Source organism: Acyrthosiphon pisum, chromosome X (genome assembly GCF_005508785.2).
Source record: "Acyrthosiphon pisum isolate AL4f chromosome X, pea_aphid_22Mar2018_4r6ur, whole genome shotgun sequence".
In the NCBI taxonomy this organism is placed as follows: Eukaryota; Metazoa; Arthropoda; class Insecta; order Hemiptera; family Aphididae; genus Acyrthosiphon; species Acyrthosiphon pisum.
Window position 1 is genome coordinate 30,318,233 of NC_042493.1, and position 23,001 is coordinate 30,341,233.

Genomic DNA, 23,001 nt, shown 5'->3' on the forward strand with positions numbered 1-23,001 from the left:
CTGGATAAGCGACTTAATATGTTATCAAATAATATAATATTTACACGTCATAATAATATTTTTTTACGAAATTCAAAATCAAATATACCTAATAATATGTTACCTGCTCGTATATTAAATTATAATCATATTATTTAAACAGACACGCCTAATACTCGGAAATAGTTCGAGAAAAACTAGGGACGAACTTTCTCGTATAGATGCGTACTGGGTTTTTCGAGGATGATGCGTCTCGTAATAATATAGTAAGTGAGGCAGGTTACCGCTATTATATATGTCATTATCAATGGCTGGGAAACGTGAAAGATTGTGTTAGGTAAATAAGTACCTTTCGTAGAAGGAAGAAAGTATAGAACGGAAGGTTTTGAGATGAGGTGCTCAAGCCCGGATTAAGGATCAGTTTGGCCCCTGGACACAGTACACTTAGAGGGCCCCATTTCAATTATAACTTTAAAAAAATTGTATTACTAGATTTTTACTACTGTATTTTATAATTGTTTAATTTTTGTACTGTAATTATTTGGTACCCCAAGCTAATAGATCAGAAATACCTAACATAAATTATTACCTGCACGACGCACTTAACAATCATAGATAATAAAGACTATTATCTATGAGTACGATGTAGTACACAACTCCCATTTTTTAAACTTCATCATATTATATATTATTAGCAATTATAAGAATGTAAATTTAATATCTATTATCATTTAAGAATTTTTCGTGATATAAAATTAAGAACATTTTTATTTTATAAATACGATAGTATTTATAGTATTATAGTATCTGTCCTACTATAATAATTTTATTTTTTTGGAAAACTGTTTTGAACGCATTAAAAAATATATTTCTGAGATAAATATGGGCCCCTCCAGCCCCCTTGTCCGGGCTTAGTGTTGCTACAGAAGAGTGTCCATGATAAGTCAGAATGATATATGGTGACCTCATTAAAAAGTAATGGAAAAAATATCAGATGAAAGAACTCTAGGCATTAAAAAGGACAAATTAAAGGATTGGCTGTATACATTATGTATTGAGACAACGATGATGGATTGTTTGGATCAGTAGTGGATTGGTGTTTGTGAAAGGTAAAATCATAACGTATATATTGGATTGTACAAGACAAAAATTCGAAAATGAGATCAAGGAAGCAATTCGCACGTACAAATTAACAGGAAAAAAAGTATAGTATGTAACAGAGAAGAGTGGACGCAATTGCAACTGCAAACCATTATCTGCAGGATTGAAAAACAGACTGCTAATAATAACAGCGCCATAATAACAATATACGATTTTAAAGCAATTTATCTTGATTATAAATATTTACACCCCTATTACTACCACTATACTATTAGGGTTTGAAATTGAAATGAAATTTATTGATTTTAATTTTACTTTTGCTCAATGATATAAGTTTTTTTCTGATTTCAACTTAAAAAAAAAAATATTGATTAAACTTAATTTTCAAATAGCTTTTTTTTTAAATTTAAATGATCACATAGATTTTAACGGTTTAATTTTGATTTCTACCTTATAAAGTTAAATATTAGTCATTAGTTGATTGCCTATCGATAAACACTATCAGAGCCCTATTGGCTATTGCTCAATTAAAAATTTGAATTAATTTTTTAATTGATTTGTATGTAAATATGTTATTGTAAAATGATTATTATTTTAATATGAATTCTCGGTTTTGATTATAAAGAATATTATTCTTAACGATTTTCGTCGATATTTAAAATCGATTTCAAGCCCTGACTACTACTACTAATAATAATAATTTAGGATTAACTTATCGTACTATAAAATAATATGATATAATTATAATATGTATACAATGTACATGGAATAATATAAACGAATACTCCTATTGTACTTGCCAGAGTAATCGTCGGAGACAATAATATAATATTATACATCGCATTACGTGTATATTGTTATATTATATTTAGTCTAAAAAACGTAGTAATCTGCGCAATCTGCTTCTCTTCCGGACGGTCGTGGTGCCGGCACTTTGCCCATCGGCGGTGGCTGCGGTGGTGTTGTTGGCCGTGTTTGGCATCTTCGTGATATAATAGTGATAGTCACGGCACCGGCGGCGGTCTCTTGACGCGGCCACGGCTGCGGCGGCGGCGTTCACCCGGCGGCGGTTGTTCTGCCTCAGCGCCTCCCAGTCGACGCACTCGCAATCGGCCACGTTCACATTGCCGCGACACCCGGTCGAACACTCGACCTCGCTGTCCACCGCACAGTACGGGCACGGGCAGCAAAAGCAATACAGCATCCAGCGCAACCGGCACTTGCCTGACGCGGCGGGCGCCGTCCGTGGCTTGCCGCCACCGTCTTCCGGTTTGGCGGTTGCGGTGTCGGTGGCGTCAGAGGTGCCGGTGGCGTCAGCGGTGTCTTTGGCGTCGGCGGTGGCAGTGTCAGCAGCGGTGTCGGTGTCGGTGTCGGTGTCGGTGTCGGCGGCTGTAGCGGCGGCAGCGGCTGCGGCTTCGGCGGCCTGGGCCCTGGCGGCATTGGCCTCGGCCCTGGCCGCGTTGGAGGCCGGGCACCTGGCTGTCTTCTGGACGCACGGCACGCACACCGTTGTTGCCTCAACGCAAGCTTCGTCGCACCGCGATTTCACGTCTAGCGAGCCGCACACACGCATGCCGGGATACTTGCACAGCTTCTGGCAATTGGCGCACCGGCACTTGTGGCACACGTTGCATGCCAACGAGTCTTCTTGCACGCGCTGTTCGGCCTTCCACGGTACGTATGCCGGAAACTCGTCGATGATGCCTTCGCCGGGCCTCGGCGGCGGTTCGGCTGACGATCTCATGCCCTGAAACGTTATGACCGGCAGGCCTGTGTTGTTGCTGTCTGCGCAGGAATATGACACACCGTAAGGTGTGGATGAGCAGGACGCGGTGGGAGCCCCCTGCAGCTGTAGCGGGACAGCACCGTCTACAAATGGCGTCTCCACGTATGCGTTATCGGCGCGCTGGTGCGCCGGACGAGGTCGGTCAAGCGATACGGTTCGCTTCTCGCGAACCGCACCTCTTCGTTGATGTCTGCTTGGAAGGTCAATTACTCGTATCGTGGACGGACTGCTTGGTGGTGATCGTCGGGTTTCCTGGTTGGCAATTCGCGAACACCTGTCTGAAACGTACGTCCGTTCACAGGTGACCGATCCTTTTTTCGATCCGTTATTTTTGTCCGGTTTCTTGTCTTTGGCCATGTTTGGCGAGGGTCATGGTGGGCCAGCGCATTTATTGCGTGGCGAGGGCGTCCCGCCCGCGCGTCTCCGGTGGCTCATCATTGTAGTTGTGCTGCCGTTATGGTGGTAGTGCAGTAGTGGTGCAGTGGTGGTGCAGTGGTGGCCACTCTATACACTGCACCAGTGTACAATGTGCATATAATATCGTATATGTGTGTGTGTGTGTGTGAGCGTGGGAGTGTGTGTGTATTTGTGTGCAACTACCTTTGATGTGCGTGCCACCGCTGCCGGTGCCGGGGATGGGGGAGGGAAGTCGGTTTCGAGTCACAGCCAATATCTGTTGGCAAAAAAAACAAAACCAAACATGTTTTCTGTAATATATAATATTATCATTATCGATTTCTTATTTTGTAATTTTGTTTGTTTGTACACCATTCATCGTGACCTTTACACGCCGTTTAATTTTTAATATATTTTATGATATGATATAATCATTATAATAGTAGCATCGGAATCGTGCCAAACACACGGTGAAAATGGTTATTTTCAATTATTATTAATATAATTAATGATATCACATAGATACTGTGTGGTATATTATAATATTAACATTTTTATGTTTATATTGTTTATTTTTATATATTATTGTATATATCACATAATTATTAATTATATTTACTATACAGGCACCATTTATATTACACACAACGTGTTTACGGCATCACGTTTAATAATAATTATTACCATTTACTTTGAAACATCAAATAGTTACACTGATACACATTATTAAAATTTTCCTTAATTTTCTTGTCATATATATATTATTAAAATATTATATAATACACATTTTTTTTATTTTTTGAAAAATGTAATCATAACAAAATGTCAGCCATTTTCCCTTTTCTTCTGGTCCCGGTGAATGAAACAAGGTTGTTAAGACTTAAGACAAGTTGTCTTAGACGGCCGTTTATTATGTATCTATAGGTACAACGTAAATACTAAATGGTTATAATATATCTTTGCATCTTTCCACACACGCACACACAGAATATTATAATAAAAATAAGTACTGCAGTATCGCAGCGTCCAACAGTTATTGATAAATGTTAAGTATAACTCCAATGTAACTACAGAGTACAGACTTACTGCAGACACTCCTACACGAGTGTCGAGTAGATATAAACATATTTAGAGTGATTCATCCTTTAATAATATACTTATTCAAACTCTGACATTTGGAATTTTGCAGTAAACTTTATAGAGTCTAAAGTGTAGACCATTTATTGAAATGCTTAATTATTTTATGTGGGTTTCTCTGCTGTATTTAAATTATGTATCAATTCAAACTTTTTTTATTCAAATGATATCCATCTTTTTTTTTTCTGTGAATTGTTAAGTGGACTTTTTTAAAAAGAGATGTTGATACATCTGAATCTTAATTCGTACGAATTAATTAATTAATCATAATTTAAACCTATGTAATACATATGTTTTTCCTTTATGCATTGAAGAATTTAATTTTAATATACTCAATTATAGGATGATAGAAAATAGAAAATAGTCATAATATTTTATAATTAGTATAATATACATACTTATCATATACCTCCTTACTAATTTCACAAAACTATACATTTTTATTAGATTAATATTATTGAGATACTACTGCTGAGGTTTATATGTCATATAAAAAACTAAAATAAGCCACAGAAAGTCATTAATTAATATTTGTTATGCCATTTATACATAGCTTATGTATACCGTTAAGCAATGAAATCCCCAATAATTTCTGAAGTATTATTCAGTGAATTTGAAGCATCTTCTAAGTTTAAAACAAAATAAATGAGAAAACCAAATTTATTTTTTAATTTAATTAGACTTACACTCTTATAAATTCATAATATTATAAATCTACAATTAAAAAAAAAATTATTACTCAAAGACAAAATTAATTATTTTTATGATATTGAAATCGTACTGAGGAAGCATATTTTGTTCTTTTAAATTTTTTCCATTTAAATATAGCACAAAACAAGCTTATAGTAAAAAAGAGTTATAAAATATATACACATTTACCCCGTACATGGTTTATATATTATGACCGAGCATGTTAATATTCACCCTTGAAATATTTTAATAATAATAAAAATTTAAACCAATTACGTCCTGACTCCTGAGTCGAGACTTACGATATCATAACGATCGGTGGTATTAATATTATTGTTATTATTCGATAGATCGATCGAACAGGACCCCGAATAAAGGTGCGTTCACTGCTTGACGTGTCATGTTCGTGGGTAAAAAACTGTCGCTAACACATTACCAACGAGTTGTCAATTTAACACAACACGGTGAATTGTGTACGACATGAAGATAATATAACTTATGTGTACCAAAACACAATTAACCAGAGATAGCGAAAAAAGAAAATAAAACAAAAATTATTTAAGTGAATAAAGTCCATATTTTACTAAGCGGGCGAGTGGGTCTCTGGTAGATTATACGTTTTTTTTTTATCAGTCACTTAAGTATATAAAAATGTATGCGAGGCCATTTAACGATAAATGATTTATTTTTAATGTTTATTTAATATTATTATTATTATTATTACAATGCATTAATAAGGCTATAGGTACCTATTTTTTTTGTGGAAGAGTGCCAATTTAGTTGCATGGTCGGTTGGGGGTGAATGGATGATAACAATATGGAAAAATATCTAACATGAACTTGCACGGACTATAATGGAACCCAATGAATCAATATTTAATCGGTTTTCATAAAGTATTGGCGATAGGATTACGGTATAATAATATGCAACTGGAGCCATCACGTATCAGCACCCTATCGGACATCGGTACCCACACTGCACCGGGTGTACGTCCAATACGCCGTGTACAGTAATAGTCGATAATGTTAAAATATAGTTTGGTGTATAATTATTATCTTATCTGAATTTATTGGGTGTTGTTACCAAACGAAATAAACATGTCAAACATAGTATATTATATTACTTTATACGTCCATATATTATTATTTGCTATACAAGTATTATAGGTATACTATAGGTATTATCGCATATTATAAACTTGTATAAATATTATAATATAGAGCCCGCCGGGTAGAGTGGTATTTTTTTCTTTCTGTTAGCTCACAATATACAAATACACTTGTCTAGCGCATTACAAATATTATTTTATCTCTAGTGCGATGTGTGCATATGGTTTTAAATCGTTGTTGATTTTGGTACAAGAGGGCTTAATACTCCCAGATAAAAATTAAACCCAATCGTTCGATTCTTCGGTGAATTGACATTATAGACGTCTATTTGAAATTGCGAGTATATATCGACATTAGATACTATGCATAAAATATTTATATTATACAGCTGGTAGTCAGGTATACACTTATAGTACAGCTGGTAATAATATGTCTATATATAGTCATCTCTACTAATTATACCTACTCAAATCGGTCACGTTGTCGAGTATAAGCGTTTAGCTATAATATAAAGATTAAAGATTATAGAAATCAATATTAATCTATAAGCAATTTAAAATTTGTAAAAATGGTCTGAGTACCTATAAAAAGTACATTTATTTTATAAGTGTATGTAGCTAGGTAGTCGTAGTTCCCAATCTGCTAAATCTATTATAATTGGACAATATCCTTCGTTAATAAAGTTAAATCACAAAGAAACAATAGTTACTTGATTCGACTTCGATTTATATACATCAAAATTCATACGAAAATGATCTGCTTTATAATAATTTTCAATAAAAAAAAAAGATTCTCATAAGGAAAAGTAAGTTTAAATCTTTACAGGACAATCCTAAAATGCGAAAAAAAATATCTAAAATGTTTTATAAAACATAGTCATTCCAAGTATAGGCATTTGAAAATTCCAAACATCAAAATTTTAATAAATGCAAAAATAAAGGGTACAATGGAGGTGCCCATTCCCAGTGAAGCATACTGTTTAGTCCAGTGATTCCCAACTTTTTCATCCCCTTGTAAATTTACTAAAATCTCATTCACCCCGCCCTTAAATTAGAGTTTAGGCAAATTTTTTCGCAAAAAATAATAACTATTTAATTTTATTATTTTCATAATTTTAAAAATGTATTATAAATAAATTTACGAAGTAATAATATTAAGTATAAGAAAAAAATATTGAATATAAAAAAAAAAATATTATTATTAAATATATAAATAATATAAGTAAATTTAACTAATATAGTGGTTTAAATTGTACACATTGTAAAATAACATAAATATTTTCGTAATTCCATCATCACTATATTCCCCCTCCCCCTGGTTGGAAACCGCTAGTTTAGTCGACAGTAGCCGCACTCGGTATAAAATATTATTTTAAAATACTCTTAGGTATAGTGCCTGTATTGTATGCTTATTAGAGCCTATTAGAGCCAGTTTCCTCTTTGCATATTGTACTAATGTACTATTGAGTATTAATGACCACTATCGATCAAAATAATTAAACTGAATAACCAGTCACCACCCAACAGTAAGTTTTTCGTCAATGTAGTACAATATCAATACTTATAGAATTGACAAAAATAAACTTCGAATACGCTCGCATAGATATTTATATATCTATTATTATAATAATTTTAAAAAAAATGTTTGAGTGAAAATTCAGAATCGAAATTTTAAAACCATACAAAAGTATTTGTATTTACAGTTATCTCCGTTATATTATTTATAATGTCTGACATTCGATGTTCATGTTTTAAAACTTAAATTTCTGAAAAAGTCCAATTCAAATTATTCAAATTTTGCTATAAAATCCTATAATAATTTGAAAAAGTTATGGGAACGCATTCAGATATTCAATTTGAGTTATATTTAAACTTTTAAAATCATTAAGAAAACTTTATTACATTATGAATTTCTGTGAAGAGTGGAGGTGAAAATATATACACAAATAATTTAGTCCTACTCAAATACTCGAAAAGTTATGTTTTAATTTCGTTTCACTATTATTAAAAAAAATATGTCTATAGGTATGAATATCAAAGTAGGTATAATTAACATTTATATTATAAAACAAATTCAAAGAATTTTCAATTTTACCAAATCTGCATTTGAATGAGTTTGCTTATATACATTATCAGGTAATGATGTGCATACTGATATATTATGACATAAAAAACCGATAAATACAAGCATTAACTATTAAATACATCTCATGTTTATTCAATTAAAGTAGCGAAATGAATAAATAGTTCAATCTAATTTAATATATTATTATAGAAATTATAATAAAAATTAAAAGGAACGCGTTCAAAGGGTAAACTTATGATGCGATTTAAAAATTTGATGACGAGACGAAATTAAAGACGAATAATTTAAATGAAAAAAATCTGTAAACGCAGCATTTTATTATGAATGATCTTATATGAGCGTGATACACATTACACGTGCCAGTTAGATTAATTCATTTGGTTTGAATATTATAAACCATATAGACTATTCATGCAATCGCGATTGCGCAATAAATCATTTGATAATATAATTTCTGACGTGATGAACATTTATAAAAATATTTTATTATACACATACATTTTTATGTTTATGATAATTTACATTAGGTATTCAGTATGTCTAACAACTTAAAAAAATTAATATTGTTCTTGAAATCTGTCATTACGTATACCATTTATACCTAAACTTATGTTTATTTTCAGTTCTAAATGGTCATAGATTTTCAGTAAGTCAACGAATATTTTAAAAATTTAATAGTTATCTATGACAATACGATTTTTATTTGTAAAAAAAATGTTCTATATTTCAAAGTTGAAATAATGAAGATCGAAACAAAATTCATGTACAAGGAAAATTATCTCATGAAAATGTTTATTCTTGTACTGGTTTCATGTATCAAAAATCAAGTTAACGAGTCTTGTTGTACTTTTTTAGGTATAATATTACTGATGATATATGCCTGTAGAACTAAACACGTCTCTAAAATTGTGTTCTTTTTTTAAAAAAAATTAGAAAAAACCTACTTAAAACATTTTTATTTTTTATATATTTTGAATTATGATAAACATTGACATAATGCCATCACATGATATAATATTAAAACGCGTTTTTTTTACCGAAAAACCTGGCGCCCAGTTTATATCTACAGTACGCGGAAACTTACCTGAAACGGAAATACCTACGTGAGAATTTTTCCAATTTTGGCTTGCAAAGCAAAAACAAAATTGTCGTGTCAAATTATTGATAAATAATTTTATTTACCAATTCTGATTTGCAACGTCAACTGTCCCCCCTCATCATTTGAAATAAAAGTCTCGTCAACGACCACAAGTATATTATATTATATTGAGTAATATGTAACGTATTGAGTGACATGTATTTTATGCATTTTCAAAAACATAATTATTGTGTACTCGAAAAAAAAATATATAATTATAATATGTAAGCAAGTTAAATTTGCTGATTATAATATCGTTTTCACACTTTTCAAACGCAAACACATTAGGTATTATTTAATCATCTTCGTAGAAGATTATCGGATTGTTTTTTTTGTTTTAAAAGTGACGTCAAAATATCGTAGTAGGTACCTATAATATTATACTTTTCAGTAACATTTAGAACACTGATTAGTGATTTGATCTAATAATGAATCAAATTTTAATTTTAAATTTTAAATTTTTTGCATTTAAGTAATATGTATCATTATACTGAATTAATTATTCTAAACAAAAAATGTCAGTAAAAAGTCTGTAGAAATAAATATCGATTGAAAAATAATTTTACTAACAACATTTATCTAAAAAAAATAGTCATACATAAATATATAATATATATATATTGAATTAATAAAAATGAAATATGAAATTATAAAATTTGAGTTAAAAAACTAAAGTAAAGAAATATTAAAGAATATTTGATGTCTGTTCGTATAATAAAAAAAAAACCAAATTGCAGTATATATATTTATATAGTAAGATTTAATTTAATGATGATAAGTTTAATTATAAATGTATGGATTCTTGACTTGCTCTAAGCAACAAGTGCTATACATTTAAACGATAAAAAAAAATATATACCTAACTATATTTTAAATTTACATAGTCCCTATTTATAGTGGTCGTATTTAATATAGCCTATAGGTATACTACCTAGCTGACCATAAACAAACACGAAAAGTAATGATTTCATTGGTATTTTTTTTCGAACGGTTTTAAACGGTTAATTACAATAATTATATTTAAACGAATTATGCGTAAGTTAAAATTAATCATCAGAATGATATTTTAGTTTTGTATGTAATTAACGTTTCCGTTTTATTATTCGGAATCATTTTATAAACTTATATACTATTATCTAGTAGATTACTGAAAAGAGAATTATGTTACATTAAGTTATTAAATGACTGACTTATAAATTGAATATAAAAATGAAAAAAAAAATATATATCTAAAAAATTAGATAAAGAATTATCTAAAAACATGTACCTAACGCAAACAAACACGCTGATGTATGAAATTAAAGCGCCAGAATATACCATCGTAATATTATAGGATAGGTAATGGCATATAATACTTGAACTTTTATGTGAAACATAAGACGGTTGTCACGTATATTTCATTTTGGAGGCGAATAACGAATCGCGTTTATATTATTTCGTTGGAATTAATTTGGCATCTTCTCCTTATATATAATATTTGTGTTTGGAACGTATCAACGAGAAGAAAATAATATCACGTGAATGCAAACATGGTATACTATTATAATACAAACCTAATACACAATGTTATTATGTATATTGCTTACGATAAATGTAATAACGAAGTCTGCTGCTCGTCAATAACGTTTTTGCCGTATAATACCTATACCTTTTAAATAAGTGCGAGGATTTTGCTCATTCGATATACCTATAAGATAAACGAATGTACGCGATCAGTTTTAATTTGGCTGCAAGGGGTTAGGATTTCAAGTGTCAGAGCTGGTAGCTTTGAAATATTACCTACACGATTATGAAACTGTGTAGTCACGAATAGTGTAGCATAATTTGCTTACCATAGATATGTTTTTTTGTTATTGCATACACGGTATAATGTGCTTGTAACCATGATAGCCGGCACACGCTTTATTAAAGAATGATTCTGTTATTCTTATAATAATATATGATGAATATGATGAATAACATTATGATAAATAGTAAAACATTTGAAATATCACATTGATCATCGATATTTTTCCGGCATAATGTATAATATTATAAAAGCTAAAATACTCTATTATACATTTTACATAGATAGTAATATTATGTGAGTATACCTACTCAATAAACACTCTCTGTATCTTTTCTCTTTTCCCCGTGAATTAATTTTGTTTAGATTAAATACCGTTCATCGTTGAACTACCTACCTATACTATTAAATCTTCACTTTAATCTCGTCAAGTGCCTATAGTTATAAGTGCGTTAAAAAACCATAACAATAATCAATAAATATTAAATATTGAAACATAGCTATAGGTATTCTATATTATAATAATAATAAATTGTATTCCAATGTTATAAGATAATTCAAGAAAATAAAATACAAATTCATGAAAGAAATTATGAGAAATCAATCATAGGTTTAATTCGCTTGAAATGTAGGTATTCAGTTTTAACTGTTTAAACCAAAACATTATTACCTATAAAATAATATGGAAGTACCAAGTATGTACCTACCTAATAATATTGTTGATAATCACGAAAAATTAAATTCATACTCAATAAAAAAAAGTTTAATAAATAGCATGTAAAAGTTTATTTTATTTTATAATAGGTATTAAATTTAGTATTATGTATAGACATGTAGCTACATAAAACACACAAAGTATAATATTTTGGTACACATTGTGTTAGCATCTTGTCACATCTTATAACAATTTTGTGCGACCTGAAAAGATTATTTTACATTTTTTTTTTTTGTCACACTGAATTGTAAAATAGTTATTGATTCAATGATAAACAATTAATATGAATTTATCGTTAATATAATATTATGAAAAAAACCTCAAATCAACAATGATTATTCCAACCGACATTTGTTTAAGTTTAAAATTATTATTATTATTGTTCGACTTTAACAGAATATGATCAAATCTGAGATATCTAACTTTCAATTCATACATAAATAATAAAGTATAAAATATAAAAAATATCCATACTTGGCTGTCACCATATTTTAGTTAGTTATAAATTTAAGTATTATTTGAATTTTATGAAGATTTTAAAATATCTAATGTTAATAAAAATTACATAATTACGAACTATAAATTATTTTTGAATAAATATACAAATTAATTTTCTTAATGAAACTGAATTATTTTATAAGACAAAATCACTGCCTTCAAATAATTGTAAATATTATAAACAATAAAGTGATCCTATAAAAATTGTACTAAAATGTTTACCTGTTGCAGAAATCTAACTGAAAATATGTCATGCAAATAACAAATATTTTGTTTTATATTATTACTTTATGATTATATTTATTATTTAGTATAAATATATAATCAATAGTGGACAGCAACTATGAAGTATGAATGATTTATAGTTTTAATAATCTTTATGAACACATGCAACATTACCTATACTTTTTCACCTTTTTGTAAAAATCAAAACTATAATTAAACGAGTAAAACTATTGTTACGTAAAAATATTATAAACACTATGCAGGTAAAGTACTTGGATAATTCTATATTATTTTAAAGTGTATATGAAATGTATTTTAAACACCTGAAAATATTAGTTATTTTATCACATAGACTATGTTAAGCGTAAAGAGCAAGCACAATATAATTTGCTGTAAATCACTATTGTGTAATTTTTATACTGTAAGCAATTATATTATTCAACTTTGTAAATAAAACTAAAAATGTTTTTAAATAAACGAATAAATATATTTTAGAAATTAAATTACAGAAAATTATTTTAAACGGTATTACCGTCCACAGAGTTGCAGCTAGAGAAACATTTTAATGCAAATATGTGGATAATAATTTTAAAACTTATATATAATTATAATAATATTTTCAATAAATACATCCTACATTTGCGCGTAACACCTTTTGCTAAAAAATAACGTTTCCCATTTGCCCATGATTTCTATCTTTTTTTCCCCACATCGCCAAAAAAAGAAAACCAAAACCAAAATCCATTAATAAATGTTATCGATGTGATTTAGTTATACCTACTACCATCAATGTCACTAATGGGAAAATACTTGTAGAATATAAAATTGAATAACGATTTTAAATATATTTTGGGAACTACTTAAGTAAAATTATTGAAGTGTTTGGTAGGTATATTGCTATAGGATCTAATTACAACAGAATTAAATATTAAAATTTGATTTAAAGAAAAAAATCATCGCAAATTACTACAAAAAAAACTCTTAAGTTATTGGAAAATGGATACTTTGTAATTTTTTTAATATTATATGTTATTATTAAATCCCAAAAAGTAGACGAAAACTGATTGTAGAAAAAATATTTGAAATTATATTCTGGCGATCTGATAATTAAAGTATTATATAGGTAACTATAGTAAAGTAAATATTTTCTAATAATTTCTTTGGGTTGTAAATTTATAGGGAATTAACATAATGATCACCATTGATAATAACAATAAACTTTATTGTTAGTGTTTACCTAATTTTCAAATGTTTGGTCATTAACGAAAAGAGAACCTGTGCAAATAGGGTAAAATAATTGTAGAGCGAAAAGGGAACGTGGACCATAAGGGGTGAATATTATCCCTAGATTCTAGGGGTAACACCGTAAGACACGCCTAATCCGAATAATCTGAATATGTAATTATAATTTATTGTAAGACTTAATAATCAGCATTTTGAAAAATATGATATTGAGAATAATGTATACCAAGTGATTATTTGTGGTAAAACATAATCGAAGTTATTGATTTCGAGCAATTAGATCCGTGTCAATGTGTAATGCAACAGAGTACTGTAAAACAAACAAATACAAAAAACCAAACCCAATTAAAAATTCGATGGTTAAACGGATATTTTATCAATCAGAACATTCGGAGCGGGTTGATCCACTCGTCAGTTGGATAACACTAAGTTAGTGAAGTACGATAAAGTTCTCTGCACATTAGAAAATAAGTCATCGGGCTATGATATTTTAATGTGCATATTTATATAAGTCATATAGTTTGTAAATTGTAGTGCACCGCTCGAAGTATAGATAAATATTAAAGCCAACGTTAACCCTACCTACAACTCATGTTATATTGTACAACTTTATTTTATAATTTATTATATTTTGCGGCAACGAATAAAATGTGCAGCACATTATAGAATTAGATGTTAATGACTGGGGAGATGACGTGTGCAAAATACAGATGCAGAGATTCACCATGTAAAACGAGTTAACAAACTATTTTATGGGTGCAATTTGATGTAATGAAAACGGAATTTAACTATTGCAATAAAAAAATGCTTGTCTCGATGATAGGTCCATGTCGAATATCCACTCGATAAAATATATCATAATAATGATACTATAACATTTTATAAGTAAAATCACGGTTCGATAATATTATGTTTAGTGCGCCAAAACTTGCGATGGTGCTGAATTAAATTTGAACTTCATCGTGTATAATACAATTTCAGTTTTCAATAATATCATAATAATTATTGTGTGTTGCGGTGATAATAATATTATTATATCCTTGACAAAGGTATATATAGGTACTGCAATCGACACGGTGATGATTGCAGTTTTTTGCGTGCACCCGACGAGTGGTTTGCATAACAATATTATTATTACCTATTGTAGTATTTCGACAGCTAGGTATGTATATATATAATAATAATACAGTACAATATACGTGTCTGCCGGAGTGCGCACACATTTTCGGTGTGGTCGCGGAATGGTTGGTTAGGTTAGGTCAGTGTAGCTAGATGAACGATCGTTGAGCCATGTACGGAGGTGGGTACGTCGAAATAATAAAATTTGAAGTAGATAGATGGAGAAGGAGGGAGAATAAAAACCAGAAAATAAAAGTGGCCACGTCACGACATCATTACTATTATTATTACAGAACAACCGGCGTGCGGTGTACTGTAAGTATAATATGTAATGTGCATAGGTATATATTATACGAGGTACGCACAAACAATATTTTTCCAGTCGATTATAACAATATTATTATTATTATTGAAATAAATAATCGACTGTACGCGTCAAAACAAAAGGCTGTCGTCGTAGGTGGGAGAACACATGATTCTAAAATAATAATAACCCGATATCGTATCATTATTTAAATATGCAAACCGAGGAGCAAAGTGGTGAGGTGAATCGTACGGAAATGTAACAATACAACTTATATTTATAACTCATAAGCTTATAACAATAATAATAATCAAAGGGCCAAAGATCGTCGATACCGCAACCGCCGACAAAACGATTACAATGTCGTGGGAAATCGATTTCTTTCGTTCGGTTGGGGTGATGGCATTGCGCACTGTCTGCTGTTTGTATAATGATATTCGACAGTATTAGGCATATTTTTGCCATGTAAGTAAAAAATAATATATTATATTATTATGTACCAGTCAAGTACTCGGAGAAAAAAAATCAAAATTTACAAATGGTTCTGGGCGCTATGCTTAATATATGTGCACAAAGCGGAAAAGTTTATGAAACGTTTGAAGCGCTCGAAAAATAAAAAGAATGGGTACAATGTTAAATGTCAATTTTTTTACAATTATATAGTTTGAAAAATGTACGGACCAGCGGCATATATGGTATTTATTTTTTTAAATGGGCTTGTGACTTGTGCAATAGAAAATTGTACAATAAAATAAAAATCTGAAAAACTGATCAGTTTAATAAATGTCTTGAATTTTTAGAATATTATAGAATAGGGTATATCGACCTACCCATAAGGTATGAACATTCTAACGGTAAATATTTGGTTGGAATTCAAAATCTCTAGAATTATTTATTTTTTTAATCAATAGGAAATTATATTTATTGTGCTGTATATTTCTCCGAACAGTGTAAAAATGTCCACTTAGAACGTGCCTATAAAATAAAATAAAAAACAATAAACATATTATTAACATCATCGTCAAACCACGAATGCTCTTTGCCACTCATTGCTCAAAAACCGAACATAGGCAATTGCCATGAAAAATATAAAAATCTTCGAAAAACTAGAGAACACCGAGAAATACATTGCGTGATGAACATTTAGTAGGTAGTTTTTATTTTTTGGGTAAAATTCCGATCGACTACAGTTGCAATAATCGTATTGATTGCGTGGGCGAGTGCAGTCTCTATAATATTTATAATACAATGTATGCGACTTCCTTAACGATTTAACACGGGAATTCGTATGGCGTGTAAATATACATGGAAGTTAAGTGACCACATAAGCGTTTAAATAACTACTCTACGGTTGTAAGGGTTACCACGCAGCGATGCGAATTCAAATAATATTTAAATGTAGGTAAATACCTACAACCCTTCGATCGGATGGGGAAGTTTTTGTGCGCTAAGTTGATATCATGTTCAACGTTTATTTCTGCTGTTTTAGTAGAATCACTATAACAATATAAATATTATATAGCATTAGGAGTGGTATCATGATCGACACGAGATTCGATCCTCCGGAGAAATTCAACCCGCCACATAATAATAAATTCCACAAAACATGACGCTAACGTTATAGTCGTTAAAGTTTATAGGTACCCATACTTTCCGCCGACGTTATTGTCGGAGAAAAATGCGAAAACTCATTACGAAATATATCTACCTACCTACCTACCTACCTGTCAGAAGAATTATATTGGACACCGCAGCTCACTGCCACTATAATATTATATTATTATGAATATTGAGGTGTTACGGGCAACGGATAGTATGTATATATTATAATCGAACAATATTAATATAAAGATATAAAAGTAGGTAATGCAAAATATGTATAGTTAATTATATTATTATTATTATTACTGTATGCACTTTTGGTATATTATGCATACACACGTACAACAGTAATTTATAGTTAGGTATGTGCATGTGTAGCGTCAACACTTACGATAATTACATGGTCCGACGTTTTCCGGCGGACGCGAGTCGTAGCGGTGCAACGGACGTGCGGTGGAAAACCACGACGGTCACGCCGGGCGGACGTTTTTCGGAGTGCATATCTTCGGCGGCCGGTCAATCGTCGATCGTCGCGGTGGGGAGGTTTAAAAAAAAAATTCGTCCTCTCTCCGACCTAATGCGATATACAACAACAACAACGATAACAATAATAATAGTAATATTATTACGTTACAATCATAGATATTATATATTTTTTATGAATGCGTCGTTTCGCGGGTCTACAACGCGGTTATCGCTCTCCGACCGTCGTCGTCGTCGTGTCCTCTCTCCGCGAATTATTATTTTTCGACATCCGTCGTCTTTGAAGGGCCTACACGGGGGGGGGGGAGGGGGTTCCGAGTGATTTTCGGGCGGCGTGTACAGTGCCGTAGAAAAAAACGAATTTCGTGGGAGGAAAACACTTTGGAGCAACACCGAGAAAACGGCACCTGATGAGGGGGTCGCGTGTTTCGCGGACGTCGACGCCGAGAGCAGCGGCGGACGTGCGCGCTCGCTATATTTCCACTACCAACTGGCGTCTGACGGGGCCCGACCGACCGGTGCCGCCGCCGCCGCTGTTGCCCACTACACACGCGTATTATACATTATATTATTATATTATATTATTATGTAGGTACACATACAATACGCGGTATTCTAGTATAATAATGTAATATTATGTTTATTATTATTATAATATTGTATTACCGCGGCGCACCGCTCTGTACTAGTATATAATATAATATTATTATTCATCATCATTAGGATAATTTCCATACAGTGCGCGTGCGACGACTATAATAATATTACCTATGTATGCGTCGTCAATTATATTATTATTTATTATGCACTGCACGAATTCATTATTATATTAAAATATAAAAATATTATTATGACATACGACAATAATAATAATAATAATAATATAATATGATGACGTTTCGTGTCAACTTATAAACTAGGTATCTACTAAGTAGGTACATATTATAATATTATGTTCCGAGTGTGTATTATGTATTATTATGTACCTATATTTATTATTATTATTATTGTCCCGTTAATGTAAATAATTGAGACGCTTTTGTAAAAACAATAGCGCCCAATTCCGAATTTCGCTAATTTTTGTTTTTTGGGACAAAAATGACATTTATTCGCAGAGAACTAAACATTACGATCACGCACGGTATTTGTTCATTTTTCTTGTTTCAAAAAGTGCTCTAGACGTATAAATTGAACGTGGGCATTTTGAAAACAGTGATCCCGATGCTCATAATATAAGTGTCTCGAGAGATCATAATTTCGACGACTCGTGTCGAGCAGTGTTTTATAAAATTCGGACGGGACCGATAGTGGAGGTGCGAAACGACCGAGGATGGTGGCGCAGCGATCGGTTGTCGGTGAGAGGACAGCGGTCCGAGAGTCATGCGGAAAATGGGAAATTTTTTCGCGCGGTCAGCGTACAAATTGTTGTTATCGTGTAATAATAATGTTGTGTTTTCGTGTATTACATTGTTATGATATTATGTTAACTATCATTATAATATTATTATTGTTATAATCATTATCATTACCTGCGGCCCACGGCGGTGCCGGTGTTATTTTACCCGTATGTGCGTAGTGTGCGTGATCTTGACGTGACGAGCTCGAGACGGACAGACCGCTCGGACGAGTTGTGTCGACGGGACCGAACTGGACGATGGAGCCGACCGCCGCTGGCGCCGCTTTTGTCACCGCCGCCGCCTCCCGCAGGGGCGGCCACCGCCGCTCGCCCGGCGCGCACTGCGCAACCGCGACGCCGCCTCTTTCGCCCGGCCAGTTATCAATTCCGGCGGCAGCGGCGGTTCAGCTAGCCGGGATCAACCGTTTTTGTTTGTTTGTTTGTTTGTTTGTTTGTGTGTGTTTGTGTGTTGGTGTGCTTGTGTTTGTGAGTGTTCGCTCCTGATTCGTCCGAGCTTTGGAAATGTTAATAAGTTTCTATCCATTTTTTTTTCGATTTTTTCGACCTTAAGGTCTCTTCCGAGGGATCATTAAAAGTTGTGTACATTATTTGTATAACGCACACACGCTGTCATTTGCGATTTAAGTCACTAAATGATCATAATATTAAATATATACATAGAATTATCACTGCGGATGACATGATTTCCCCTTAAAATAGGAAAAATCGTAAAACTATAGTATTATATAACATACTAAGATGAACGAAATTCATTTAAAATAATTTAAAATTTACGACCTTTTTAGAATTTTTATTTATTCACGGTTTAACATCGTATTAGGTAATATGTCTCACTGCAGCCGCATATGATATTCCAAAAAGTCCTAACGAGTGCTTATTACTTATTAGACGTAATCCTAAACAAACTAATGTTTTTTTTATCGGCTCATGTACACCTATTAATATTACCAATACAAGATGTATGACGTATTGACAATATTTTAAACATTACCAATAATTGTATAAATTTATCCCATAGCCTTCAAATAATTGAATGCCCATGCCATCCATTAAAATAACTATAATAATAGGTATCTGAAATATCTTTTATAAAATCATATTATATACTTGTCGATTCTTTTGACAATAAGCATTCGTTATCTGAAATATTATGAATGTAAAATTATTTTTATTTATCTTATCTGAGACCATCATAAAATAAAATTTAAAAAAAAATTGTTTATTTAGTACTTTTCATCGTTAAAATTTTAAGTTTTCCTTTATTTTGAAAGTTAACTTAAAACTTTAATTTCATGTTCCAGAGCAAAATATTTTTCTGAGAATTTAAACATAATAATATAAAAGCCAATTTCGAATGAATATTTTATTAGTTAATACTTATTAATAACATTTAAAGTTTTGACGAGTGGGGTGGCACGGTGGTATCCAGCAAAATGTTGGTTCACCAGTGATATTATAAATTAATAATATACTTGAAATTCGATTATTATATTAAACCTATTTACTTATAATACTTAGTTTAAATTCTCAAAAAAATATTCTGGTTTGCAATTTGAAAGTACAGCGAATGTCATTTTTTATTCAAAAAATAAACCTTCAAAAGTTATAACTTATAATGATAAAAAATATTGTTTTTTAATGACTTCAAATTATGTAAAATACCTAAATATATTTACAAAAACGTTGATCCTTTTTCAAATAATGAATGTTTAGTGTTAAAATAATTACCATGTATACAATATAATGATATAGGTATAATATATTATATAATATGTATTTTTAAGTGAGTTATTAGTATATAAAATTTCACAATTTAAAAATACTCATACCTCGCTTAAGAAATTTAAAATCTCTAAAACACCAACTTATAAACACTTTAATCACAGATAATGATTTTACATTTAAGTTTTATGATAGCTATCATTTCACCGTAGTATTAAAACTGTACCAATTCGAAAATACAAAATTGGTTCCGCTGAACGCAATTAATATTGTATGTTCTAGGTACAGTTTGTAAAACGGTGACAACACTGTCTTCATGTCGGTGTGGCGTCCTCTTTTAATAATATGATCAAATAAAGTACGTATATTGTACATTAAAATAATTTATATTACCTTAGTCATTACTTCTATGTTTTAATTGTATTTTATAGTAAAGCATTTTTAATAAAATTAAAATAAAACATTCAGTAATTTAGTAGCAGTAAAAAATAATGCAATTTTTAAATTGTTGTCGATATTAAATGTTATAAAATTATGCAGAGTAATAACTTTCTTGGTGACGAGGTGGCCGAGCGGTCTAACGCGTCGGCTGCGGCGCTGCCGGTCGCGGTTTCGATTCTCGGCATTTTTCTCTGGGCAAGTCACGGTGTCCAGAGAACAAATGCCGCCATCCCCCACCCCGGGGCATGGCAGAAACCTACGGGTGCCCAATTCGAAATTCTACCAAAATACACCCACGTGTAACACTCACCTACCGTTCTAAAACTCACAGTACCTCCCCTCTCCCAATGGTCTAAGTTTCCGTGGGATAAAAATAATAAAAAAAAAAATAACTTTCTTACGCATAATTGTTACTTAAAATATTTTCATTAGCTAATAGAATATACCTACATTATGAGATTTTATTAAACAAAAATAAATACAAAAGATCAATTATAAAAAAATAGATTAATTTATAAAAATGTCTATACAATATTTATCTTTATGTATATACTCAGATATACCTGTTAATAATAACTTTAATATTACAAATGAAATACCTACTCCAACATTATGAAAATGTTCAACAAGTAGAAGTTTATTGTTAATATAACATATTTATTTCATGAATTAAAAAAAAATATATATTATTTAATTACTTTTTTCAAGTATCAATTGTAACAATCTAGTGGTACTAATACTTGGTAAAATATAAAAATTGTATGTGTGTCTACCTACTGTTAATATATTATATATATAATTTTTTAAATAAAAGTATTTAATAAGGATTATAGTAATAATTTATTTATTCATATATACACAAAGCTACTGTTGGTATATGACGTCTCAATAAATATCAAAAAAAAAAAAAAAATGTATACGTACAGAAAAATTAAATTTAAATTCCAATAAATAAAAATAACTATAAAAGTAATAACAATTAAAAATTATTCTAGGTTTAAAGTGAAGAGAGTTAATTATTATTTTTTTTCATGAAATTCTATCACCTACCTACACATTATACTAGGAACAAAATATAATTAAAATTATTTAATTTATTTTGTCACTGTTTCTACCTACCTTATAATAAAGAGGACAAACATTTTTTACTAGCCTCCAGCAAGTTAATACAAATCAGGGACTGTTCGACCAGTACATAATATTGAAGGTACCTACTAATATTATAGTAATTACCCGACAAAAGATCATCCGAGTTTGACGCTAGCGCGTATGTGGATGAAAGACAGCAATGTCACACTAAAAAGTCCAAAATTATTGGGGATGATGAATTTTACTCACCGTACGCGGTTGCATACGGTTACAAAATAATATTTTCCATCCAATTGATAATAATTTATTATGGTTAATACTCATTTAACACAGTACATATTATTTTAATTTTGTGTTAATTTGGTAAGAACTTCAGGCAATAAATAATATATTATTTTCATTAAAAACCCCAGTAGAAATATTTATTGCATAACATAATATTCGTTGTTTAAATTTATTAATATGGACATACGGTATACCAGTGGCGGCGCGAACTTTTTCGACAATGAGACAAGAAAATGTTAGTTGCAGCACACACGACCCACCTATTAAATTTGAACAGAGTCGCGGGTAGGCCACTATTTTAGATGGGTTGTAGAGTGTAGACTCGCAAGGACACGGGTATATTATTATATTAAGTACGGATAGAATAGGTACTATACAGAAACTGGGTGTTGTCGTGTTGGGCCTTGCTCGCTTTGCTCACCTCTAAGTATGACTACACGTCATTATGTTCAATATTATTAAATAATAATAAGCAATGATAATGATAAATCCTATCTACCATTCGTATATAATAAAGATAAGTTTACTACTCTATAGTAAACCAAACCATATATGGTGTTCAAGTCGTTTTTCAATTTTTAAATGTTTGTCCAAACCAAAACGTGTGGGTATTTTTATTTAATATTTTGCAAACATATGTTTATGTTAACT

The 23,001-nt window shown here is 31.1% G+C and overlaps 1 protein-coding gene across 4 annotated transcripts in view; it reads right to left on the reverse strand.

Moving 5' to 3' along the window:
• Nucleotides 1–1,760: 1,760 nt before the first annotated feature.
• LOC100571913 overlaps nucleotides 1,761–23,001 on the reverse strand; it is a 24,791-nt gene continuing 3,550 nt past the window's right edge. The window contains exons 1-3 of one of the 4 annotated variants that reach the window (XM_029485474.1): nucleotides 18,926–19,051; nucleotides 17,305–17,487; nucleotides 1,761–3,539 (exon numbers count right to left, since the gene is read on the reverse strand). In XM_029485474.1, coding sequence (XP_029341334.1) covers nucleotides 1,949–3,223 — 1,275 coding nt within the window. In that variant the 5' untranslated portion in view covers nucleotides 3,224–3,539; nucleotides 17,305–17,487; nucleotides 18,926–19,051 and the 3' untranslated portion in view covers nucleotides 1,761–1,948. Of the gene's footprint in view, nucleotides 3,540–17,304; nucleotides 17,895–18,925; nucleotides 19,052–23,001 lie in introns of those variants that run through there. The other 3 variants (XM_008188867.3, XM_003247221.4, XM_016807703.2) reach the window with 3 other exon arrangements.